Here is a 26,824-nt window from a genome sequence, read left to right as displayed (position 1 = left end):
GCTCTTCAGCTTTATTCCCAAATAACGCAATCTGATGCGGGTTTAGGAGTCAAACAAGATGTTTATCGTGCGTTTTCTTTCTCCGTTATAAGGGGAGTAGGCTTGCCTATGAATAAACTTTCATTTCATTCATGTTTCCATTTCTTTTTCAATTATTTAAACATGGTAGCCCGTTCAGCAATGCTCGTTTACAAGGGACCGTGCATTTAAACTAAAAAAACTAACATAAAATAGAACAAAGTAAATAATCAGAATAGACTAAACATGACAAGATATGCTACACACTTTCTAACCCACTCTACCCTCGCAATTTTTAATACTCTTTTACGTTATTTTAAATTCTATTTCCCTTGATGTGTCAGATTTACAATGTAAATATACAATGCTTGAAAACCTCAAGTACGATATTAAAACAAAAATGAGCAAAACAAACAATTTTTAGAGCAAAGTTTAAAATTTTCCAAGAGATGTTGTCTTCTTAGCTTTCTGTTGTTCTTCTGGGAAATAAAGATGGACTGGGATCGAGTGGCGTCATCTAAGACGCGCTACATTATAAAAAGGACGAGCAAAGATAACGTACCCTGCACATTCTGTGTGGTCTTTAATGTAATGCTGTGATTTATGCACATATTAATTTTACATTGCATAAATTAGAATAATTAATTAATTAAAGAACCATGCTGTAAGAATGCACCCTACTAAACTTGCGTTCTCTTGTACACTATCTGCGATAATATTTAGTTGCACTGAAATCTCGCTAAATACAAAATGGTTGCTTTTTACTACATACGCAAACAGATGTATACAAAATTGATTGATAGCCTATTTCAGTATGATAAGATATAAAAGCTTATTACATTGATACCACGTGATGTGAACTGTGATTATAAACACGTGCTCTATTAGAATCAGTATTCGCGAAGGAGATACATGTGTGCACGGGACAGTTTTCACCGGGGACGATTTCAATCGAGGAAGATTTCATCGCGGACGATTCTCACCTGAAATGGATCTCACTGGGGGCGGTTTTAATCGGGGACAGTTTTCACAAGAGACGGGTTTCATCGGGTATGGATCCCACTGGGGACGGCTTCACTCTTGACAGTTGTCATTTTGAAGGGGGGAAGTTTTATTCGGTGACAGTATTTCAGCGGGGAATGAAGGCTTTTCTCCGGGAAATTTTAATCAGGAATGGTTTCAACCAGTTTTCACTGGGCTTGTTACACTGGACTGTGCAGAAGTGGTCCGAGTTGCCTTCATAGACCAGGCGGAAATGGCAGGGAGTACTACTTTCCGGCGGGGAAGTTTTGATTATCGGTTTCGAGTTCTTTGGCAACTGGAATATTGAATTGCGATGGTAAATGGCGAATTGTTGCATTTTTGGGGGTTAAATGTGGGTTACATCAAGAGAAGTTCCTGCTTATCCTCCGCGAAGGAAAACGTGGCTTGAATAACGTTTTTAACAAAGTAGGTCTTGTCTAAGCAGTGAAATTTGCAGGGTATTTTTATTTTTTCCTTGAAGAAATGCGTTTTAGGTAGTAAAATAGTTTTAATTAGTCACGTGACGTCACATTACCCCCGTGTCCTTATGTCATTATCTTATTAGAAACTAATTGCTTTGTATTCAGCCAGCCTTATCCTCTCACCCATATAAGCGATTACTTCTGTGACGATCTCTAATAAAACATCTTTCGATTGCTCCAATGACATCATTTTTTCCGCTCCAAATGAAGGCCGCGAGTTGTCACGTCGTGGTCACCAATGTAAAATAACTCATTTTACAGGGCAGGTAAAGCTCATAAACCAGACTCCAGTTCGCAATAACGTTTTTAAAAAACCAAGATTCTTCAATAGCGATCGTATAATTAGCAACAAGCTACAATTACAAAATAACGACTTCGTTCAACGATAACTTCAACTCGACTGGACTTGCACTCAAAGAACATACGCTTTTAACAACACGAGTGACGCACATTAAACCCTAATGACACAAATTAACGGCAAATGACTAAAAACAACTAAAATAGAGATGGCACGATGACAAACAAAATGGACTGACGCAAACATCGAAAGACATTCTCATTAACAATAACGAACCACAAACGCGATGCACGACAGACTAAACTAGTTGTATATAGCAGATCCTCAACGGCAGGCCAGCTTCATTTCAGAGAAATACACTCCTCCAAATTCATTATTTGCATCGTACCAAGTCATGTGACTCATTCCCTGCTGTGTGTATGGTACTGGTGGAAACTGTCCGTTTAGATTTGCCCTTTGGCATGTTTTGAACCACCAGCCAGAACTCCGCTTTTCAGCGCAATGGTAACTGGATGCATCGTTGTCTTTGTCAAATGTAGAGAACTTCATTGTGTTGTGAGGCTTAAGGGAATCACCTACATTTCCGGTAAAAGTACCAGTGTTAAGGCGATACCCTGCAGCCTCGTTTGATACGCTAAAGTCGGCATACTGAGCATAGAACAACTTGGACGGATCGCTCACGTGCCTAAATTCGACACGCAATGTTGCTCCTTGTTCGGGGGCTGTTAGTAAATGTAGATTTTCAAGCCCGAGCCAGAAATTACCGGTGACATCCCCAAATCCCTGTTTATACGCGTTCCAGTTGCGGTTGAAGTCCACAGAATTGTCAATGCGACGCTGGAACACAAGCCATGGCGGGCCTGGAAAATACCTTTTGCAGAATCCGGGTGGGAGTGCCTCTGTCAGGTTTTGTAACGTAAGTCTTCTCCAAAATTCATTAAATAACATTGTATCTAGAAGACATGAACATGTTAAGTTATTTAGCTTGGGAAATGAAATGCTGGCGATGTAGAATGGCGGAGTGATGACAGTGGCGGAAATTGCGGGGGTGTGGGGGGGGGCATGGCCCCCCTCCCCCAATTGAAGAATGATTTTCCGCCACTGAGTGATGACGTCATAAAAATCTATTTTTAGAACTTTTAAAAATTTTTATCTCTTCTTATCTTTCAGATAATATCATTCAATTTCGGTTTTCTGTAGGCGTCTTAAAAATGAGCTTACTTCAGGAATAATTTTTTAACAGGTTTTGAGGAATGTGGTCATGATTACGGTACTACAATCAGAATTTCATATGAATCACTTCGAAATTCAAAACAACTATACCAGCAATGAAAATGGAAGTCACATGACTACACAGATCATCCTCATAATGTTTTGTATTCGTGCAAACGCTATCGCCCCCCTCTACGGCGTCCTTGCTTTCAGGTGCTCGCAAGTTGTCGATCATCCTCGTTCTTTGCTTTTATACTACACACATTTTTGCTGTATAAACCATATTGTTTAATAGCTTTTTGGTACAAATCTACCAAACTGTTGAGCATTGAAATAGTACCCTAAAAATATGATAGATATTGCGGAGTAATCAAACTCCGGGGAGCATCTGCTTTGACAAGTATTCGAAAGCAAAATGGATGTGCTGACCCGGTGTATTAAGGCCAATGTCATGACAAAACATGTGTAAACTGAAAAATAATCGGTACGCGATTCAACTGTGTTGTCAGCATGTATTGTTTTTCTAATGTAATATTTAAATACTGTTTACATGTAAATTGCATCGGAAAGCATCTGGTTACTTTGAAAATGTTTTATGCATGTAATGATAAGCGATGTTTATTCAATTAGCGTGTACTGTGTTACAAACACGGGAAGCTAGTAAGAATTGTAGATGTAAGAAGGGGTAAAGCAAGGGTGTATGTTGGGCCCACGAATATTTATATTGATATATTTATCGTATCATATTTGTACACGAAAACCCTATCAGCTACTAGTTTTTAATCTAAACGAAATTGCTCATTATATTTGCACCTAATCGTGAAAAAAGCAAAAAAGAGAGACTAGAACAGTATGGTCTGCCTGGGGATCGTGCTTCGGGAAGGATGCTAATTTTCTTGGAAATCCTTCAGTTTCCTTTGGAATGTAGTGATTGTGGGACTTGTTCTGAAAATAACTTGGGGTCCTTTCAGAATTCAAAAAATGCCGTAACCTTCCTCCAGATGGAAATCTGTCCTTTTTTTCTTTCTCGATATTTTCCTTGCAACTTTTGAACAATTCTCTTCGTCTATATTTTGGCTTTGACGCTTTCTCAGGAGGACAGAAAAGTTGAAGCACAGCAATAAATTCCTATCACTTTATATACTCTTGTCAAATGATGCATTGCTTTCCTCAAAATTTCTGCATCGTGGATAACCTTCATCGGCGCACTGCCATAGTACCATACCTAAATGGTTTTCCGGTTACTGGCTCAAAATACAGATACGGCATAGACCCAGGGTTGAATCATCATGAAAAGGGAATACCCCATTCCACCCCCCCCCCCCCTCTCCGAAAACATAGTAGAGAAGAGAATGGATGCATAAAATCACAGTTCGTGATTTCTACAAAACGAAAAAATATCCAGGGATTTTCAGATAAAACACAAGGATTTCCATTAAAGATGTACAATAGTTTGAAAGAGCTAGATTCCCCAATCGCTAAACCAGAGTTATTTCTTTTAGAAAATTAATAAACATACCATTCCTTTCTTTGACATAAACAGATGTAAACGCCTTTTCTTCTTCTTTGGTTAGCCGTGAATCCAGTTTACTGAACTTCTTATCAGTTTTCGCTTTGACAATAATTTGACAGCTCTTCTCACGGTCACACGCAAAGAACGAACTATTAATAACGAAATCATCAGATTCACTGTTTGTCATCGAACTGGCGGTGCCAACTGACTGGAAAATACTGCCTGTGCTTACATATTGCGTGAAAGCTTTCCCGGCAATCGCCAAGAACATCAAAAGACGGAGTTCCATGACTTTATCCACTCTTGTTTGATTTATCGACGGATTCAAAACAACTCGTGGTCATATAAGCAATTTTTTCTTGAACCCTCCGCTGTAATCTAATGCTACAAAGTATCCATTCTAATGCTACTTTGTAAGTTTTCATTAAAATTTATGCTTAGAATTTTTGCTTGTTGCTTACCAACCAATAGAACAAGCACGCCTCAACATTGTCTTACAAATATTTTCATCCACCATGAAAGGCACTTAAGGCCTAGTTTAAACTGCATACTATCACCGCAGCGAATGAAATTACATAAAATTCGTCAGTAATGCGACAAAATGAACTAAAAATTTTGTTTGTAATTTATACTACGTATTATCTCCGAAGCGAATTAATTTCGAGTCGTAGCTGCGGTGGAGCGATTAATTTGGTGCGAAAGTCGACTATCGTTTCCAAAATGGCGCCACGAAAGAAAATCATGAAAATGTGCGAGAGCTTTAGAACCCTGAAACAGATTCGTAGGATTGAAAGCAGAAGAAAGTAAGTCGGTGAATTCATTGCCTTTATGTTGGAGAAGAGACAGAAGACAGAAACTTATCAATGTGGCGTTCATGACAGTTTTACCAGGGGCAGACTGGCTGGTCGGGCTATTCGGGAGATATGCAGTATAAACTGCGTATTATTCCCAGTTTATACTGCATATCATGATCAGGGCCGTCGCTAAGCATTTTCACTTAGGGGGGTGCCAGTCACCAATTTGCCGACAAATAAGGGCGTGGCCTAAGATATTTTAATATGGGGGTGCGGCATTTTGACGCAATTGATTTTGTTTATCAGAGAGGATGTTCTCATTAATCAATCATCGCTTCAATTTTCGAGTGACTGTGAGTACTTAGGTTTCGAAGGCCTTGAAACAAAACCGAAAGACGAGGTCCCCCTGCGGGCGGAGCGAGCAGGAAATTTTTGCGACCACGCCCTTTAGATTGTCTTGCATTTCAGAATATTTCTTGCAATCGTTTAGAACTTTTAACTATTTTTAGGCATAACTACGTTTCATTAATCTCATTCTTAAAATGGAGTTCATTACTACTTGAGGCCCCCTCGACCTCAAAGCCCTGAGGCATTTTGCCCCCTTGCTCCCCTCGGCAGCCCTGCTTACAGTGGCTTCCAGTACCTCTAGGATCAATGTTCAGAGTTTTTCAATAAACTTTGACCCTTCCTTAAACCCTAAACTTTAGGTAAAAATTAGTTCGCCCTGGATATTGGACATTAGATTCTAGACTCCGGCTGCCGAAAGGGAGTCATTTGAAGCTTTTGGGGGACATTTACCCCTCCGTGACACCCATAGCGCTAACTTTACCTGTTTTGAATTGCTGAGGGCTTTTGGGCAATACTTTGAAGTTCACATCCTCATCTTATCCCAATTGTTCGCTAAAGCTATTGCTTTGGGAACATTGAAAGCAAAACCCGACAAAACTCTACTTTTAGAAAATGTGCCGACAATAATTTTGTAGGGGGGGGGGGGGGGTGCCCTGCGTATTATTGCCAGTTAATACTGCATATCATGATGAGCCTGCTCTATATAATCACAGTAAGAAATCCTTTTTGACATCACTAAAGAGCAGCTGGAACAAACACACATTTACTGACCCGGATTCATTTTGCTCCGGCTACTGATAATATATTTCATCTATTTTTAAAAAACCAACCCGAGTTTTGCTTCTTTTTGGCTGAGATTCAATCTAGCCTTGCGAAACTATATATGAAAAAACAAAGCTTGATTAAAAATCTTTCTAAGGCTGTGTATCAAAATTAACATGATAAAATGATCATCTTATTATTTTTTTTATTATTAAATCCTATGTTTAAGTTTCAGCTAATCTGGATTAAAGCGATCTATCCGATCGTGCTCTGATGGCTAATCTGGTTTCAGTTTCAGCCTCAGATCGGCAGAGTTGGTATCATAAAGCAGGGGCGGATCCAGAGCAAATTTGAAGGAGGGGCAGCTAGTAGTGGGGGCGCTGAAAATTTTTCAAAAATTGGTGACGAGAGTACGCTATATACAACAATTTCAGATACATTTTCGGAATAAACAACATAACTTTGAGGTAATTCTTGAAGCAAATTAACCTATCGGTCTCAGAAACTTTATCACCTGATTCTCACTCTTTGAAAGGGGCGTACGATTTCCAAAAAAAGGGCGCCAGACTTGCTTCAACTCGTCGAGGGAGGGGCAACTGCCCCAACTGCCCCCCCTTAAATCCGCCACTGTCATAAACACAAGACTGCAGTAACATTCGTGTTTCAGCTTCGTCGTGACTGAAGTGGATAATCTTTCAAGCCTCAACTCTGGTTCTCCTCTTTGTTGTCTCTTCTTCTACAAATATCAATTGTGTCTTCAAATTCTTCCAATTTCTGCATTACGGTAGAATCTGCTTGCTACTAAATCACTAATGTGTGGTTTAAAAACGACAACAAGTTAGTCCCTTTCACCTCAAGAACTTCGCTATCAACTCTCCTCTGGTTCCCCACGATGACTTCTGGTGCCACTTTTCACACATTAATGGGTAACTCGTCATTGAACAATGATATCAATGGACAAGATAAGCATCTTATCGTTTGGTTTAGTGTTTTTTAAAAGGGATAGAGATCATGGCCTATACTTTTGCTTTTAGTGAGCTGATAGCTGCAATACCATCAACGATCCACCTACAATGACTTGGAATTGTGAAAACTACGGAATGTGATTTTGCTATTAGATGGTTTCTGAGAAGATGCTTACTTGACTATCGTAGAGTAGAATCAGGTCTTGATATACTTAGTGGGACTGCAGTTTCAATCGTGATGAAAATCAGTTCACCCATATTATAAATTATTGTGAAATCTATTCAAAGTGTCCACCTATTCTATCCCCTGCCATAGTTGACAATTGTCAAATGTTTCATACATACGGTCTGCATTACATATTTAAGACTTTTATTCAAATTCGCTTGAATAAAACACATTTTTAAACTTCAAAAGGCATATTTATATGGACAAGTTCGTTTTATATATAAAATGGGTCCGCGAAGTGATTCTGCTTAGGGTATGTTTGTCCCACTAAGCCCTTTTGCTTGTCTTGAAACAGATAATTTTACCGATCGGCTTCACAGCAGGAGAGGCCAAGACCAACAATTGGCCTAATATGCGGGGAAAGAAGGATAATGCATTTACTTCTTCAGCGGGTTGCTGTTGGTACAAGGGTAACAGATTTGGGATTAACTGGCTTAAGATTTGTGATTAACTGGTTGTTTTTGTCAATTTATTCAGTAGCTACTGAATTTGAATTTACAACAGCACACAGCTTCGTAAAGTTCATGAAATAATTTGATCTGGTGCCTTTTACGCATGGTTTTACAAAAGCACATTCCTTTTTTACAAAGGAATTAAAAGGCGTATTAGCAAGCGGAGCGTCGTGGTGTGACTGCAACCCCAAAGTTCACTCCGGAGTAACAGTTACTACGCTCCGACAGCAATCCGGTATAGTGTAACTTTAGCCAAATATTCAAGAAACAGATAACTACACTTAAACAGATAATTTTTTGTAAGTATAACATCAATTAAACATTTGATTTACATTGTTTTAAAATCAAAGCTTTATGAAGAAATTTCAGAAAACTATTTTGCCATCACAATAATACGAAGGAGCGTTGAAAAGTTTAAAGCAAAGATTTACACATTAAAACAACTTCAGATGTCCGCTTCAGCTCTGTGAATTAGACCGCGAGAGAACCTCGAGAGAAACGCGAGTCAGTCAGTTCAGCTTGCGTTTGAATGCATTTTGCTACAAACTTGGGTCGTAAAAGTATAGAAACGGTAGGTCAAAATGGCGGCTCACAGTGACCATGGGCCTAAGCGGACCAATTTCAAAATCAAAATTATGAGGTGAAGGGACTTGTAAACGATATGTTAAGGCGAGAAAATGCATTCGCCATTCCTTCGACTTTCGGTTTAAAGAAAATTTAACGATTGGTTTGCAGTTTTGAGGGGATAAATCCAGCAAAACTTTGAAGCATTGCTTCAAAACAATTCTGTAAAAGATTCTCTGAGTATTCATGAAAAACGACCACGAAGTGTTACTTTATTAAAAAAACGTAAACGAAAAATGTTGAAATTTAAAGCAAACTGCTTAAGACTTCTTTCACATGAAAAATTATAACTGGGAAGGTTTGTTAGCAGTGCACTTTAACTTTAAAGTTTCAATACTGACACAAAGTGAATTGCTCTACATTTGATGTCAATGACTTGTTTATCCTAAATTCTGATTTGCTCATTATCTAAGCACATGAAAATCAACAAATTGAAGCAAAACGTTCAACGTTTATTATGCTTTTGAAACTAATGAAAAGAATAATCTAAACCCAAAGCGTCTATGTTATTTAGCAAGCAAACTATTTTGAACACTAAATGTCAGTTTTAGAAATTATTCACCTGATATTCTGTGAGCCGCCATTTTAAGCACCGTTTAAATACAAGTTTGAAAACTGTGCTTGGCAAAACAGTGGTTCCCAATGCATTGAAGGGGGAGGGGGACAGTGGTGGCGCCAGAGGGGGGGCAGGGGGGGCTACAGCCCCCCCGTCGGAGGAGGCTAGCCCCTCCGTCGGAAGATAAATTATGCTTGAATTTTTTTTGTCGGAGCGAATTTTTTAAGTTTTGGCGGAAATTAGAAAAAAGACAGATTTAAGGCTAAGTTCCCGAAGAGTAGAATTGCTCTGTGAAACAATTTTGATTCTTGGACTTGAATTTTCGATATGTAGAAGTGCGTATTCCACCGCTTAGGTCTGTTCCTATAAAGTTACGTTGTGTTCCAGTTTTCCTTAAGTTCAGTTGGTTGCTTTTTATTTAAATTCATACTTTCCAAAGATAGGCCCTACTTGAATTGGCAACGTTTGATGAGTTGTAAAGATTTAGAGTAGTTTTAAGCTTATCTAGAGGCAGCTTTCAAAAAAAATTTCCAGGGACGCCGGAGAAGGGGGGCGCGGGGGGGCAAGCGCCCCTCCTGCCCTTTGCTAGGAGGGGCAAGGGAGGGGGCAAACGTGCCCTTAGTAATATGTCAAAAAACGTAGTAAAAAACACGATTACACCATTTTGATAGCATTTTTAGCCAATCTAATGGGTGTAGCCACCAAAATTTTCCCGGGGGAGTACCCCCGGACCCCCCGAATTTTCGGCTCGCAACGCTCGCCTTCGGTCTCCAGTACCCTTACAATTCCTTGTCGCCCCCTAGCCCTATCGTTCTCTAAAAAAATTAGCCCCTCCGTCGGAAGTGCTAGCCCCTTTGTCGGAGGAAACCTAGCGCCACCACTGGAGGGGGATACTGTACAAACTCAAACAAATGCTTACAAAATACCAAGGTTAGTGCATGAACTGAAACAAAGTTTCTGAAACATAGAGGCTACTGTAAGAATCGAAACAAATGCTCTTTAAACATAGAGGCTATACAGGAATTGAAACAAAGGTTTCCGAAACATAAAGGCTAATACAGAAATTGAAACAAAGGTTCACGAAATACAGAGGCTAATGCAAGTATCGAAACAAAGGTTCGCGAAATACAGAGGCTAATGCAGGAATTGAAACAAACCTTCCTGAAACATAAAGACTAATGCAGGAATTGAAACAACGGTTCACGAAATACAGAGGCTAATGCAAGTATCGAAACAAAGGTTCGCGAAATACAGAGGCTAATGCAGGAATTGAAACAAACCTTCCTGAAACATAAAGACTAATGCAGGAATTGAAACAACGGTTCACGAAATACAGAGGCTAATGCAAGTATCGAAACAAAGGTTCGCGAAATACAGAGGCTAATGCAGGAATTGAAACAAACCTTCCTGAAACATAAAAGCATATGCAAGAATCGAAACAAAGGTTCGCAAAATACAGAGGCTAATGCAGGAATTGAAACAAACCTTCCTGAAACATAAAGTTTCAATACTTGAAACTCTATAAACAGACAGAGACAACGTCACAAGAGCTTGCCATTGACTACGACCTCGCAGAGGTTCAAAATGCTATTCGGTTTGTTGAGCTCAAGAAACAAGAATCTTCCGACTGGAAAACTTTGTAGATCAGCAACGATCTTGTAATCTGGCGCCTGTGTTTCCAATTTGTTAACAAAGTACAAGGGATTCCCACCAGCCTCTTCTTTGTTGCCTATTCTTATATCCATATCTGTCAATCTATCATGGCAGCAGTCGGCACGGTGGTAGATGATTACCCTCCATATAGCAGCTGGCCGTCCAAAATCTACCCACCAAGCCACACCTCCTATGTTAAGCGTGTGTGTGCACGCGAAGTAACCCCCTTCTTCATCCCATGTACGGTTAACCAAAAGTCCATCGACCGCAAAAGAGCTTTCATATGATCGTCCCTTGAAACTCCACGTCGTGCCCTGATTGGTTCTTTTCCCCAATGCGATGTTTGCTTCCGCTGTAAGAGAGAAACGATGGATGAAAACATTTTGCTCAAGAGGAGAGGATAATCTTGAAGGCTGTTGATGGAGAGAGGTGGCCTAGGCTGCACACCGTTTAACCTGAAGGAACTGTGAGGTGTCTGTGAGCTACCTTCGGTTAGCGGTCTGAAGCACAGGTTGAGAGAAAGGGTGCTTTTGGTGAACAAAGGGTGCCTCGGAAGGAAATAGTGTACTTTGGGAGAGTAATGCTGCATTTTAAGGGGGAGAGTGTGCTTTGGGGGACATAATTGGGAATGCTTTAGAAAGAAGAAGCCGCTTTGAAGGGAGCGTTTGATAGGAGAGTAAATCTTGTTTGCAAAGAATCTAAAATAATGACACTGAGAAGCTTATGCTTATGGAGCAATGTCCTGGTCCTCCCTCTCAATGTGACCACACCTCGTGATTCCTACGCCTGGAATTACAGAGAGCTGGCGACTCTCCTCTATCTGGGTCAAAGTTTGGTCATGCCAGGGACTCGAACCACGGACCCTTAGGTCTTCAGATAGCGACTCTTGCCCTTGCACTGAGCCATCGTCGTTTATTAAAAGGCCCTTTATCAAGCTGGGTGAAGGGGTGAAGAGGTGATTTCTTGCCGACAAAAAGGGCGTGTCTCACACTTTAAGGGTGTGGTCAAAATATAGATACACTGATGTGCTATTTTATGCCTTTCTGTTTAAAAGTTTATACTCTATTGCCATACTTGAAAATTCACCAACACACAAATGTGAACGTGTTGCAATTGTTGCAAAAAGGTTCCAGAGTGAGTAAAAATTCCATCCTTTGCCGGGCAAATGTGCCAACAAACAAAATGTTGGGATGTACCGCATCCCCTCGTACCCCCTCTTTGGTGACGCCCCTGATCTGGATCCCGACAGAGAAAGGATTTCTGATGACGATGTTAGTCAGCAAGGATTAACCATAGCGGGGATTTGTGACAAAATGCTCTTCCTTGGACAACACCGTTTATAATAAACACCCTTTGATTGGTCAGGCTTAAAAAAGTTCTTGAAGAGAAGATTTGACTGAAGAAAGGAGTTCTGTTGGATGTCAGATTCTTCTTTTTTGTAGCTTTTTCATATGACATGCTATCATATCCTTTAATACGATAATGCACCTTGTGATATTTTCTGGTCTAAATTGGTAACATATGCCACCAAATGATATCATATGTTACACTATAATATCATACTTAACCGTGTCATATTTCATGGTACTATTTGGTATTATATTCTAGAAATTCATGGTCGATTGGCGGATTCATACAGAATATTCATATTGAAGAATCATAAAAAGCATTTCAAAAGATCTATGGAATATGGCGCAATCTACTTTAATATCATAAATCTTTTGCAAACGCTAGTTCTAATCGGTCCCCTTGTTTGAATATCAAAATTATAGAATACATGTTAATGAAGAATATTTAAAAACTCACCTTTTTCACTTCCTTTCTCGTATACTTCCGAAAACGTCCCTAAACTGGCTTTGTCTGGTTCTTTGGCAACAGATTGGATGGTGCTTGGTGTGTCTTTTGATTTCACAAGATATCTGCAATCCTTCACATTGTCACAACTGAAAAATGCCGCAGACAACGCTTCCTCGTTGCCATTTTCTTCGCGCGGTAAAACCTGACGGAAGAAGCTCCCAGTCGTCACTGTTGCACAATCAACAGTACAAAATATTGCGAGCAAAATATATATTAACATGTTCATGTTCTGCATGTTTCTTCTTGTTTGCCTGCGAAATCAAACTGTGGTTATTGGCTGCGACACGCGTACTTGCGTGATGTACAGCCCGCTTTCAAGAGGTATTGAATGTCTGCGTGCGTCATTTGTCACCATGTACATTTGTATACTGCTGGGAATGGTGAATGGGACATGTCCACCATGAATTCCATATTGAAAATGCAGTAAGAATGATTTAATACAAATAACGTGTGAGTAAACATGTTTACATACACCAACTTTTTTTGTTTTAAATTTATTCCAGAATGAGAGACTTTTAAGAAAATCACAACAAACGAGCTGTCATAGAAAATTGTTGTTTACATAAAGTTAAGTTTGTAAAAGTAGGGACATATCGAATATAATCCAAGATAAAACGGGCCAATGGAATTATTCCTTCAAAGATGTTTTTACAGTCACCTGTGTTTACCGATTTACTGCAAGTGAATAAAAACACCGACAAGATTACCCGTTTAGTGCATTTAGTATGTAACCTACAATTTTGTTTATTTGTATGCATACAAACTTTTTCGTCTTTCAGGGGCTTGAAAAGCAAAGCATCTTCAAAATTTTACCATATTTGTTGTTTAACTTCCATATCAACATACGGTGTTCCTAAATTATCATATCTGCTTTTCCCTTTAACATATGGTGTTCCTCAAGGATCAAATCTGTCTCTTTAACATATGGTGTTCCTCAAGAATCATATCTGTCAGATTTGAGCATCAGTTGTTTATTGTGACAAGATGCCTCGGGGATGGGGATACTGCCTCGAATGTTGTCACAAAAATAAGTCAGTACCAACAACTCAACAATATTGTTTTAATTGAATACCAAGATAGTAAATTTTCCATCACTATCAAAAGCTTGTCCATTAATCTGTGGGTGATTTACCCAAAATAAGACAGGGAAAGTAAAAGGTTTTTGCAGCCTTCGTTGTTGACCAGAATAAGGAAGGGAAGCTTTGATTTTGTCTTTCAGGATGAAGGAACAGCTGCAATGCCTGCCAAAAGTATTGGTACACTACGATGAAGTTTCATATATTTTCAGTAGCAGCCCTATCTCCCCCTGAAAAGTGTTGAATAGCAAGAGTTTCAGACCTTAAAATTTCATGCAATTTAGTTCTGTCGAATGGTCTTGGCCCGGGGGTCATGTCTCGTTTCTTCAAATGAATTGAAAGATGTCCGATAAGTAGAAAAGCTGCAGTCCGGGTGCACCAGCACCTTTAATTAGGAGACTTGGTCGTGAATAAATTGGGAAGGACTTTTTGAAAAGCAATAATTATGCTGGACTTGTGAATCTTCGTTGGAACTGAATACTTTTTCATGTGGATGCAAAACCTATACTAAACTAGCCAAAGTTGAAATTCGATAATTTTACATGAAAGACCAAATACTCATGGGGGTTTTCTTGCAATATTATTTTATTGTTATGAAAAAAGAGATGTTTAAGAGCAGAATAATGGCCTAGTTAAACACTTTTAAATGAGGCAGCTATCAGTCAACTGATTCGTGTCTGGTCTAAAAGAGGCTGGGTTTACCTTCCCTTGTAACCCCCTGGGTCTACCTACCCTTGATACTAGAATCACAAATCCTTAGGTACAACCTGCTTTTTGGTTTTTAAACAGTGTGTAAAGCCCAGACCATGCTAGGCCGGCATTATCGTCAGCACTCTTTACGGTTTCACAATGCTAACATACCCCATCAAGAAAATCGAATTTTCAATGAATCTAGAAGCCTTGTCTTAAAAAAAAACAAAATAGGCGCATTCTTACTATTTTCAAACTGGCTGATTTTATTGTGGGTGAAAGACTTTATGGTTTTGCTCAGGGATTGCAGTAGTGTTTTCATGAGTTTTAGAACCTGCAATTTGAAGAATATTTGTCGATATGACCATTCCAAGCCTTCATTGGAAGCAAATTTGATAACAGAAATTATCAAGAGAAGGCAAAGCTTCTTGTGCAACAACGTCTGTCTCCTTCTTCAAATTGTTTTAATGGGAGTTTCTGCCTCGATATACTATAAATTGTAAAGATAATGGAACAGAAAATTAAAGAATTTAACTTAGCATTGATTCAAGGCAACTCATAATTTAAACCCAATTCCAAGCTGTGTTTGTCAAATGCAATCTTCATCCTCAGGATAGTCCTCTCCCTAATCGTTCGACGAGGATTGATGATTATTCTTTGGAGGATGCCTGTGTTCTGTGCTAGTAAAGCTAAAAGTGCCACCAAATTCAGCCAATGCTTCCTCACTCTCATTAAATTAATTCGAAGACTGATCCGAATCAATATTACTTTATGGCTACCCGACTGACAACATAGCAGTTGCTCATTTTCAATATGTTTACTACGGCTTCCAGGCTTGATGGCTAAGGTCATGACAAACATATTACCTCACTTCCTGTCCTCTCGCCCCAGACCCCGGTATCACGTTTAGTCTCCAATTCTGAGTTTTAAATTTTGGTGTCTTACAGGTATCTTTCGGAAATTTAAGCAATATTTTCTTAACCCGGCACATCAAATTGCGTAAATTGGCGGATAAAATTTTTTGTTTCATATGACCTTTAAGTATGTCCGAGATTTGAAATATGCACCTTTGAGCCCTGTGGATAGACCGCGCAATAAAAATTTCTTTACCATTGTCACTTCTTGACTTTGAGTATTTGTAGAAATTTTATGTTACTTCAGGCGATGTGGTCCACATTAGAAATTCAAATGAAATATAGATCTAGATTTCATTAGATTTGAATGGTGTCGTCATTTAGCCATTTAAAGAAATTGCACGAGTGAATGGTATACTTTGAAGAACAACATCGGAAGCATAGAAATTTTACATAAACAAGGTTTCATTAAATCTTATTTCATACTCAATAAATGCTTAAGGGTCAGAGTTGTATTAAACAATGCAGTACCTTGACTGTCTAAGCAGTCATGATCAAGCTACGTAACCATTCAGCTGTAAGGAAACCTGTTAAACTAGATTGAAACCTTAGTTACGTCGATTGAAACCTATGTTACGTCGATTGAAACCTAAGTTATGTCAATTGAAACCTACAGGAAGCTCTTTGAGAAACAAGTTAGTTTTGAGAAACCTATGTTGCGTTTGTGGAAACCTACATGAAGCTATTCAAAAGAAGCAAGTTAGTTTTGAGAAACCTATGTTAAGCTCATGGAAACCTACAGGGTGAAATTTGAAAAACAGGTAAGTTTTTTAGAAACCTATGTCGCGTTTAAGGAAACCTGAATAAAGCTATTTGAGAAACAAGTAATTTTGGGAAACCACTGTAACGTACAGCACGCGATTTGAGAAACAAGAAAAATTTGAGAAACCTATGTTAATTAAGTAAATGGAAACCTACTGGTAGCCTCTTGAGAAACAAAGTACAAGTTTACATAAATCTTTTTTACGTTCCTGGAAATAAGAAGCTTCTGGACAAGGAAAGAACAAATTAAGAAATATCTATGTTACATTGATGGAAACCCACAGGAAGCCTCTGGAGAAGAAATAAAAAGTTTAAAGAAACCTTTGATAGGTTTATGGAAAATTGCATTGGTTAACAGAAAACTGCTGTAACTTTATGAAACAAAAACAATATCAATATATGTGCTATCTTTGTTCAATATGGGGAAATTTAAAACATTGGTGTTAATCTGATGGAAACTGGTTTTAATTTTTCAATCAAGCTTGGAAACTATGTCGAATAGAAGGTAACCCATGTTATTCACACGAAGAAACCCAACTAAACTACTTTCATCTTATAAATGCCCATTTTTCTATGTTTATCTTCAGGGTAAATTTGTTATCTTGATTGACAACACGGTGGCAAAGACAGAAACCCTTGCTACCACGAGGTGACATTCAGTTATTGCAATGCAGCAGTTTCTGGGTGCCAACAAACTGGATTCCCATACATGCCAATCAGTCAGAAAGCTATCAGCTAGCTACATTAATTTGAAGACCTAGTTTGGTGCTAATCATAAATCAAGCGAAATGAAACCATACACAAAACTAGCTACAAACTTACAAATAATTAGGAACGGATTCAATCATCTGATTGGTAGATCGATTAAGGGCAACACAATGCCCCGTATGCCAAAGTTTTCCAATAGTGATAATTACAGTAATAATAATAATGATAATATAACTTGTCCAAAACAGTGGTTCTCCGCTTCTTTTATTAAGGTGGTATTTCTATTAAAGGGGGCAATTTTAACAAATGTTATTGACAGCACTGCAGCTTTTTCTTCTGTTCAGTTTCTGCAGTCGGTTGCACGTGAATGGGTCGCACATTGTTACTTACTTGCGCATTGTCCTGGTCACTGGCATCTCGTATTTGTTTCTGTGATACAATGTGGTAAATTTCTACAAAAAAACAAGGCATGTCATGACCTAAAGTTTGACAGCTCAAAAACATCATGTGACCACACTAGCTTTGACTGCACATACTTATAGTAAGAAAAACATGGAACAAACAGATCATATGATCAAGCATAACAGAGCAACAAAAATATCCAACGAAAACTTAAAATTTGATTGCAAAGTGAAAATCAAAAACAAAAACCATAGGATCACATGAGAGTTAACTGCATATACTCATAAGGCTAGAGCTAGAAAATTGTTATATTGCTAATTTTTTTTGTACCATTCCAGTAAAAAGGTAGTTCCCTGGTGGGAGACCAGCAGATCTTTATGTGGTCTCCCATATATGGCCTGTGGTCTCCTTAAAAGCAACACTGGCGACAGGGGTGGACATTTCCAGTATTAAAATTTGGTCGTCCAGTGGTCACCCCCTGTAATGATAAGCAGTTTTCCGTAGATAAAAACGGGTGTGCAGGAGACAGAATTGTCCATCCCTGAAATTCGACATCAGTTACTCTCTGGCAACGCAGTTTTAAGAAGATTAATAACAAAATCATTAAGCTAACTAATAACCTAAACTTTAAATGTGCATGGAAATAATAGCTGTCGCTGTGTTTGAATTTCATCCCATTTCCAGGGATAAAAAACTGAGTATATACAGTGCCACCAAATAGTTCAAAATATCATATTAAGGTTTGGAAGTTCTTTGCAAATTCTATCAGGACCCTTATGATCTCTTGAATCAGGAAAAGGGAAGAAAAGATGTACAAACAGCAAAGACATCAATTTGAAAATAAAGAATCCAGAGAGCAGATTTTTGACAAAAGGAGAAATGTTTAAAGGTGCTGAGAAATTCCAACTAATTCAGAGATTTGTTGTAAAGGAGAAATGTTGTAAGGAGAGCCTTTCTTTATGTGACATAGGAAGCATACAAGAAACACTGCCAGGCAACGTTGATCTGTACACTCAAGACAAATAGTATTTATGACCTGAGATGATGTTCGTTGAATAAAAACTTCTGGAATTTTTGAATTTGGATCACATAACAACATAATAGAGCACCAAGCAGTACTTCTAAATGTGATAAGTCAGTTAGATCTCTCTCAAATTGCCTTTTATATGGCCATGAGTACATTCCTTCCTATCACTAAACCATTGTTATTGATGCAGGTTTTTAAACTTTTGAAACTCTCCAGAAAACAGGTAACCACCATCACCATCACCATCACCATCACCATCACCATCACCATCACCATCACCATCATCATCATCACCATCATCATCATCATCATCACCATCAGCATCATCATCATCATCATCATCATCATCATCATCATTACATTTATACACATTTAACAAACCTTTTGGGTCATACAAATGTCTGCCCAGTCAGCTACAACGTTAAAATTTACTGATAAAATCTACACCTCAAGGTGATTTCGACAGGTTGTAAAAGGTATCTGAATTTGCCTGCATCACAATACTGTCCGGCAGGCTATTCCATACAGAAACCATCAATTAAAACTCAGTTTTTTTGCTGACTACAACACAGAATGGTCCTTTCTGTTGATGTGACCAAAGATGAAAAATTCTAGGAGTAAATTTATGACATCATCATTTTGCTACTAGAATTGTATATATATATATAAATATATGTCAAAAATAAACTGAAACTTACCTTCAAGAATATTCCTAAAAGCCATTTCAACATTAGTAGAATCCAAAGCTGAAGTTTCAATAAATGACAAGCCATGCTTTTCTAGAAACGAAGAAACATCAATGAGAATATTGCCAAAATTGCAATTACAATTTCTGAATACACAGCGGTACTGTTGGCTTGAGAGATGAAGAAAAATTTAACAAAATGCTTAAAATATTCTGTTTAAAATGTTTATATAAACTGTATGTTTAAAATATTCTTCACCCACAAAGAGGTGAATTGATTGCTGAGTGTCTCATGAAGCAATACAAAAATGATTAAATAAGATTGGAATCCATTGAATAGGAAACTTGTAATTTATAAATGAAAAATAAAATATTATGACTTCAAGCTAAAAATATTTACTCAGAATTTCAATGTGCTCATAAAATCTGCATAACAATGGCTACAATAAAGAACTGAATTGTTTATAATTCTTCTGCAGATTATATACAAAAAAACTTTGGGCAAAAAGATTACAAAATGCAAGACTTGACCAAAAGGTGGCTAGGTCTTTACAAATAATTTGTAACAAGGAATCTTAGTTCTAATATATATATATATATATATAAAATTTCTTATCTCTTGAAGCCTTTGAATCTGGATTTGTTGAATAGCTATTTTAAGCAGCTGCCATATTTAATGATAAAACTTTATCGTATATATACTTAAAAAAGTATCTAAGTGGACCAACTAACCAAGTCAACGTGTAGCGATGTTTCTTGTCAAATAAAAACATGGCAAAAGTTTGATAAACACATTTTCTCTGATCTCATATTTTACAAGTTGGATTCTTGCTACATTGCAACTGGAAGGCTCCATCATAAAACTTTGGTGACATTTATGATCCAATTAAAAACTAAAAACTGTTGATTCATCCCTGTGCAATAAGAACAAGTCAAGTAGAAAAGCACAAATGTGTGTCCTTTGACCAACACTTACATTCCTTTTCTATAATTGTCAGCAAAACTCAATAGCTGTGACAAACAGACAGAGAACAAAACCAACTTAACAGAAGTGCTGGGTGAGTTAAGAAATGACAAAATAAATTTGTTAGCAGGAGATAGTAGGTTATGAGAGGAAAAGCCTAATTTCAAATCAAAATGGTACAAAACAAACCAGCAAATGCTTTCGCCTCTTCCGTTGGCACAGCTCGCAAGTGCCTCAAATCGCTTTTGTTCCCAACCGTCATGATAACTATGTTTGAATCAGCATGGTCTCTCAGTTCTTTTAGCCATCTCTCAATATTTTCATATGTTATGTGCTTGGCAATATCGTAAACAAGTAAGGCACCAACGGCTCCTCTGTAGTATCTGAAAAAATACAAGAATTTAATTGCTACTTTTTCAATAATCTAACTTATGACATTTTTTTAACAATGGCTTTGAAAAAGCAAACATTTTCAAACCAAACAAGCATGTTACTAAATTTTTGCTTTTTTCAAAGCCATTTTTAAATTCTGTATAAACAATGAAAAGACTATTTTCTTCTAAATATATATATATATTAAAAAGGTTTTAAAGCAAACTTTGCAAGCTTTTGCAAATGCATGCCAACTTCAAAGTCCAATATTTTGGTTGTCTGTTAATTCAAGCGCTTTTCAAAATCTTGATAGTCATTTTCTGCTTCATGAGAGAAACAAAGATTTTAGGCTAAAAAGGCAAGTGCTAAATCTAGCAAATATAGATTGATAAGTGCAAGTAAGGGAAATCAAGTTAAATGCAGAGTAGTTTTGTCTGATTAATTGAAGCAATATTTGAAGGTACACCTCCAAAGAATTCATCAAGAAGAAATTCTGACAATATCCAACAACACAAACAAGCCTCAATTTGCTCAATTTTTTAGTGAAATCAAGTTGGTGCTAAATCTGTTGTTAAATAAATCAATCTATCCATCATGAATCGACATTGGGCAATCAATGAGCATCTGATTGCTATCATTCTCACAGGTTGGCCAATTCCTGACCGGCAGTTGCTTACCCGACTTCTGTTTATATCTGTTTATTGCTTTTTAACTGAGAGGCCCATCTTCTGGGATGGTAGCAAACAAGATGTTATAAATTGGTGAAAACTCATAATCAAGTTTCACAAATTTCAAACAAAAACATATTTACTTACGCACTAGTGATTGCTCTGTATCTCTCTTGCCCAGCTGCAAGAAAAAAATAGAATTTGAAAAAACATTGCAAAACAAAATTTGGGCAGTACAAAATATAAAAAAGGCTTTGAAAAAGCAACCATTTCAAAACATAGAATAGCTTGTTGACTGCACTCTTAAGAGTACAAAGCTTCAGAATTTTGATCAAAAACTTTTGAAAACATCAGTAGTGGACACATAGGGGAGGCAGTGGCCCCAAATTTTGGAAGACAATGATATTTTGTTCAAAGACAATGGGGGAGTATGACATTATATTGACAAAACAATAGGCTTGCCCCCCCAAATATCTGACCCATTGTATAATAAGTTGTGGATTAAAATCTATAGGCTTGCATTCCTGGTCACATTTCCCAGATTAACATCAGGCTCTAGTTAGGTTTCAAATGCTTGTTTTTTGAAAGACAATTATGGACACATTGTGTACCAAACAACCTGTATTCAACTGACAGGAAAGTGAAGGTAACAAGTCATTTTGGTGTTAGATATTCACAAAAGCAGGTTAGATATGACTGTTATAGAGGAAACGTCCTCCATCTACCATGAACTGTTGCTGGATTGCAACTCCACCTGAGGAATTGCAACAAGCTAAAGAAAAACAAATTCCATCATGACACCCCAAACTCAGAAATGCTCTATTTAATCATGTAACCACCACTTTACTGCAGCATGATGCTCCAGGCTCCAGTCACTTTAGAGGCAACCAGAAATGCCTAACAGAAACAAATGAATGTACCCACCAGTGTCCCAAATCTGTGCTTTGATTGTCTTGCCTCCAATCTGAATGCTTCTTGTCGCAAACTCTACACCAATTGTCGATTTTGATTCAAGATTGAATTCATTTCTTGTAAATCGAGACAACAAGTTTGACTTCCCTACACCAGAGTCTCCAATGAGAACAACTACAAGAAAAGCAAAGTTGGAGGGCTGATAAAAATTTTATCTTTCAGAAAGTCATCTCATACAACGATGGCGGCTAGTGTGCTGGAATAAAAAAATAGGCAAATTATAGCTGTATATATACCATATCAATCTACAAAATTAGTTAAATCTGTTTCGGATTTTCTTATTGCCTGAAATAAGGTCATATGAGCACAGGATACTACAATGGTTGCCAAAATTGCTGGAACACTTGTGCAAAGCTAAAGATTTTTTGAAAAATCCCCCTACCCTCATTACAATGTTGTTAAATTGGGCTGTTTTGATCTTAAAGGTAAAATTTTTTAACTGAAAGTTCTATGAAGGTATTGAGAAAATAATTCAACATTGTACAGGGGGAGAGGGTGGAAATTTTTGAAGCGGCAGTGATATTTTGGTAAGGTAGTTTTAGACTTGCTTTGTTTATTTGCATGCTGCAATGGGAAGGCGTTCCAGTTATTCTTAGGCAAGGATGGTAGCTACTTGAGCACTGTGAAATACAATTTGGTCTCCAGGTCAAAACAGCAATACAAAATCCATTAGCAGTCCAGGTTATATTGGCCCAAGATGACACATGCATGCCTCGACACACGCCTGCAAATGCCCAAACATATCACAAAAATGATACAACACTTCACCTGACTATCCTTTTTCTCTTTTGTTTCTTTAAATTTCTTGTTAGATTCTCTATTGCAGTCAAAAGTTATTATGATAGCATCTTTTAGGAAAAATTACTCAAAGTCCTGTTTCCATTACTCTGTTTTCCTACGTATACATTTTAAGATCTTTTCATTTTTGAATATTTTTCAACCGTTACCAATTACTCTTGGCCACTCTGTTTGGTCAAAATGAAAAGAAAGCTGTTTCTCATTACTATATATTCATACGTTTTCATATCAAAGCTCTTTTTGAAAACTGAGAATCATGACCTCATTTTTGAATACCTCAAACTTGAACAGATTTTTCGAATGACTAAGGTTTGGTATGAAATTTTTCTATTTTGGAGCATGTTGATGGGAATGCAAAGTATGTTAGAAAGTCAAGACTGGAATATTAATAGGAATGGATTCATTCGACTCCATTTTCATTAAAAACAGAGTAATGGCAACAAATAACTTGGTATGCTTTTTGTTAATTCATTTTGCTTACAAGAAACTTCTAATAACCTGTGAAAATTTTTTTGGTTTATAAAAACATCATACGTTCTTTCAAAAAGAGTTACACCCCTTCAAACAAACTTTGCATTTCGAAGGCTACGAGGTCTTTATTAAAACAGTAAGGTCTTTGTTCATGGATTGCAAACCATTGCACATCTCAACTTTTAAATGTGTGCAATTACCAGCACAAAAACAAATTTCATATTACCAGGACTGCATTATAGAAGTTGAAATTTGTCCTTAGTCAATTTTCAGACAAGATCAACACATTAAGGCTTCAGAAACATTGAATGATCATAAAAGCATGTCATTTCACAATGCTTTTCTTTTCAAATAAATATGTATGTTGCGTATGGTACTTCATCCAGAATAATGATAACATTGTTAACAAATAAATTTAGTACCAGAAGGGAAATATAATAGCTTGATTGTTAAAAACAGGAGGTTTTCAGCATGTACTTGTTATCAAGTGGCTAGAAAAGAAACCAATTTTCATTCTGGTACTAAATTTATTTGCTAACTATATTATCGCTTTTCTTCTCACACTATGATGTCATACCAGACTGCATTCTTTGTCATGTACGGAGAATAAATTCACCAGAGAATAGATTAACCGCACAATCTAAGGTGGTTTCGAAATGATCTGTGAGATTTACTTTGAGAAATGAAATCTGAAAACATCTCACATGTGCAGTTATTTTGATAATAGCAAAAAATAATTTGTACGTAGTTTCATGCTTGTTTTCTCTAAATTTGTCAATTAATTGCTGTTAATCTTGGTCTTTTAGTACTTATTTTTGTTTATGTTATATATGTTACCTTAATTCAGGATTCTAACCAAATAGTCAATTATTAATCACATCTGTGCAAAAAGTATACCAGAATTTATGTTCTCAACCAAAAACACTGAGAATGCAATCTGGACGTTGTATTTTATGGCAAAGTTAGTCACAAATACAGGCTTTTAGAAAGTTAATGTGTGAGAAGAAAGAACTGCAGGATAGGCTGTCCGCCGGATTCTGTGAATCTTGCAATGAGTGTTGTTATGAAAGATATACAGGAACAAAACAATACGTCGACGAGAATCCAATGTCACGAAATAAAATTTTCAAAATAAATTGAATTTAAAGGATATATATACTAATGTTTTGCCCCGGCATACAGGGCTTCATCTGCATTATAGAAGTTGAAATTTGTCCTTAGTCAATTTTCAGACAACATCAACACATTAAGGCTTCATAAACATTGAATGATCATAAAAGCATGTCATTTCACAATGCTTTTCTTTCTTAGAAAGTTGTTGTAAATATAAACAACAACAAACAAACATAAATCAGTTATGGCTAATATTTTGCCCCGGCATACAAGGCTTCGTTGGAGCAAAAGTCAAGAAAGTTTTTGTAAATGAGCAACATGTCCCAGACAAAGGGATAAAACAAATAAATTGTGCATAGCTTATAAATTTTACCCTGACATACGGGGCTTCAAACAACAAAGTCACTTCAACAGTTTACCAACTTTTTGCCAAAAGTATTTCATTGGCATCCCTCAAACAGGCTAATTCTATTTACTATGTTGGGCCTGGCTATAAGACGTTGAGCAGGGAAACAGTAAACAGATCTCCTAGTAATTTCCTGGTGATCTATTTGTAGATAAATAAGAATGGAAACAAAGGGGAAAATAGATTTCATGGACAGCAATTTGCTTTATGTTCAATTTAGGAGAGCAATCTGTAGCTCCTTTCCTGCATTTGAGGGGAGTCTAGAGGGGAGCAAAAGCTACGGCTCTCCTCAAATGGCCAGGCTTGCAATGTCCTTTTTGTTATTAAAACATGTATATATATGCAGTTTAAAGAATATCTTTTTTCACAGCTTTTTGTAGACTTTTGCAAGATTTAAAATATTGATTAACAAAACAATTAATTTCTTAACTTGAAACAGGTTGAACTTGAAGGAAGATCATACCAGTCTGGCAGAAAGTTTGTTTAACCGGATTTTACCTGAAAAGTGGGGACTTTCAACAACGAAAAATAAACATTTTCAGACAGTTATAGAAAACAAATCACTGGGTTGTGCCTGTGGGATGTAATTTGGTTGTCAAAATTTAGACCTTTCAACTTCAAATATTTTGTATTATGATTGGCATGTTAAACATGTAAATGATATTCAAAATCATACATGAAAATCGTAATTTACTGTAAGGCATGTAATGCAAGGAAACAGAGTGTCTCCAGCTTTTATTGTTGCTGTACAACATTTCAGATTAAGAGAAGACCATGGCCTAAATCAGGTTGCACATTGTAACTATCCCGAAAATGTTATCAAGAACCCAAAAGAAAAGCAGTTGCTTCGATCTTAACAAGCTTTTTCGTAGCTAATTGTTATATCCATAGATTTCAGCCCATTTATAAAGAATTAAACCCGTGGGGCTATTGAAACGCAATTTTATTACAACATTTATCGCTGATCTTTGTTGCCTGGAATTCTTAGGATAACAAAGGTTTGTCGAATATAAATGCAATGAACGCTAATTTATTACCCAAAGTTGTCATTTATTGCAGTTTATATCACTTCCTCGGGGGAAGGGGCCTCGAAAAAATCAAGTGCTTTCTATGTCGACAGATTGGATTAAGTCTTCAACACTGTTTCCGCCTCATCACAAAATGGAATTTCTGCCGTGTACACATTTTGCAACAGCGTTTAGTCTAGGCTTATGGCGGAAGACTGTATTCATTTTTGCCTACATAAGCCATATTTTGATATTAATTATACGCGTAGCATTAACAGAATGCAAACAACAGAGTTCACAAAGAAGGAACACTGCGCCATTTCAAGTATAAATGTTTATGCAAGCAAAATAAAGTAGAAAGGAAAACCTAATAGGAGATTGGTGTCTTGAGAACTAGCAGACAACTAGCTAGAAAATCTTATTACTTGAATTTAAAGACTTAAATCAGGTTTGTTGGATAATGTTGGAAGAAGTTCATTTTCAAACGAGAATGCGAAATGGAAAACTTACTCTTGAATAGATAGTCGTATTCGTCGTCTTTGCTAGCCATCTTTCAGCCTCCTCGAATTCCAACAACAAACGAACAAAATTAAAAATCTGGCAATGATACACCAGTCAAAAGCCTCTTGAGCTTTTAAAAGGTGCTCGCAACGCTTGGTTCTCTTGTCGCTCTGTAGATGATACGGATTTAATTTAGGCCAATGAAGCGGAGAGTTACGCTGTAGCCATTTTCACTTCCAGCCAGTTGAATAACGCCCAATGACAATCACGTGATACATTCAGTTTGATTATAATTCAATTCAATGAGATATCGTAAACAATTCTATTCATCTTCGAGATAAAAATTTTCGGACGGTCTGTGGTCAAAAGTTGCTCTTCCAAAAACCTTTTATTCTAAGAAAAAAACGAATTGATAAAAAAATGGCTTTGAAAAAGCAAACATTCTGGAATATAATTGAGCTTATCGTCTGACACTCTTCATGATTAAGTACGTCAAAACATTTAC

General features: G+C 37.2%; 3 protein-coding genes across 3 annotated transcripts; all 3 read right to left on the bottom strand.

Moving 5' to 3' along the window:
* Positions 1-1,149: 1,149 nt before the first annotated feature.
* On the bottom strand, positions 1,150-8,206 carry LOC135690194 (microfibril-associated glycoprotein 4). The gene is made up of 2 exons (XM_065207672.2): positions 4,553-8,206; positions 1,150-2,774 (listed from the first exon to the last, which is right to left on the bottom strand). The coding sequence occupies exons 1-2, from the start codon at positions 4,833-4,835 to the stop codon at positions 2,146-2,148; spliced, it is 912 nt and encodes a 303-aa protein (XP_065063744.2). The 5' UTR covers positions 4,836-8,206; the 3' UTR covers positions 1,150-2,145.
* A 2,387-nt stretch (positions 8,207-10,593) lies between these two features.
* LOC148960616 (fucolectin-1-like) lies at positions 10,594-15,699 on the bottom strand. The gene is made up of 2 exons (XM_089112514.1): positions 12,733-15,699; positions 10,594-11,278 (listed from the first exon to the last, which is right to left on the bottom strand). The coding sequence occupies exons 1-2, from the start codon at positions 13,016-13,018 to the stop codon at positions 10,815-10,817; spliced, it is 750 nt and encodes a 249-aa protein (XP_088968640.1). The 5' UTR covers positions 13,019-15,699; the 3' UTR covers positions 10,594-10,814.
* A 151-nt stretch (positions 15,700-15,850) lies between these two features.
* Positions 15,851-26,581, bottom strand: LOC135690195 (ras-related protein Rab-11A). The gene is made up of 6 exons (XM_065207673.2): positions 26,329-26,581; positions 21,976-22,137; positions 21,199-21,232; positions 20,201-20,394; positions 19,061-19,141; positions 15,851-17,385 (listed from the first exon to the last, which is right to left on the bottom strand). Exons 1-6 carry the CDS (start codon positions 26,366-26,368, stop codon positions 17,243-17,245), a joined length of 654 nt encoding a protein of 217 aa, XP_065063745.1. The 5' UTR covers positions 26,369-26,581; the 3' UTR covers positions 15,851-17,242.
* Positions 26,582-26,824: the final 243 nt, after the last annotated feature.

The sequence above is a fragment of the Rhopilema esculentum genome, chromosome 1 (genome assembly GCF_057945365.1).
Source record: "Rhopilema esculentum isolate cy_ngs chromosome 1, ASM5794536v1, whole genome shotgun sequence".
NCBI lineage: Eukaryota > Metazoa > Cnidaria > Scyphozoa > Rhizostomeae > Rhizostomatidae > Rhopilema > Rhopilema esculentum.
Note: the sequence above shows the minus strand (reverse complement) of the source record. Positions and strands in the feature narration are given on the sequence as shown.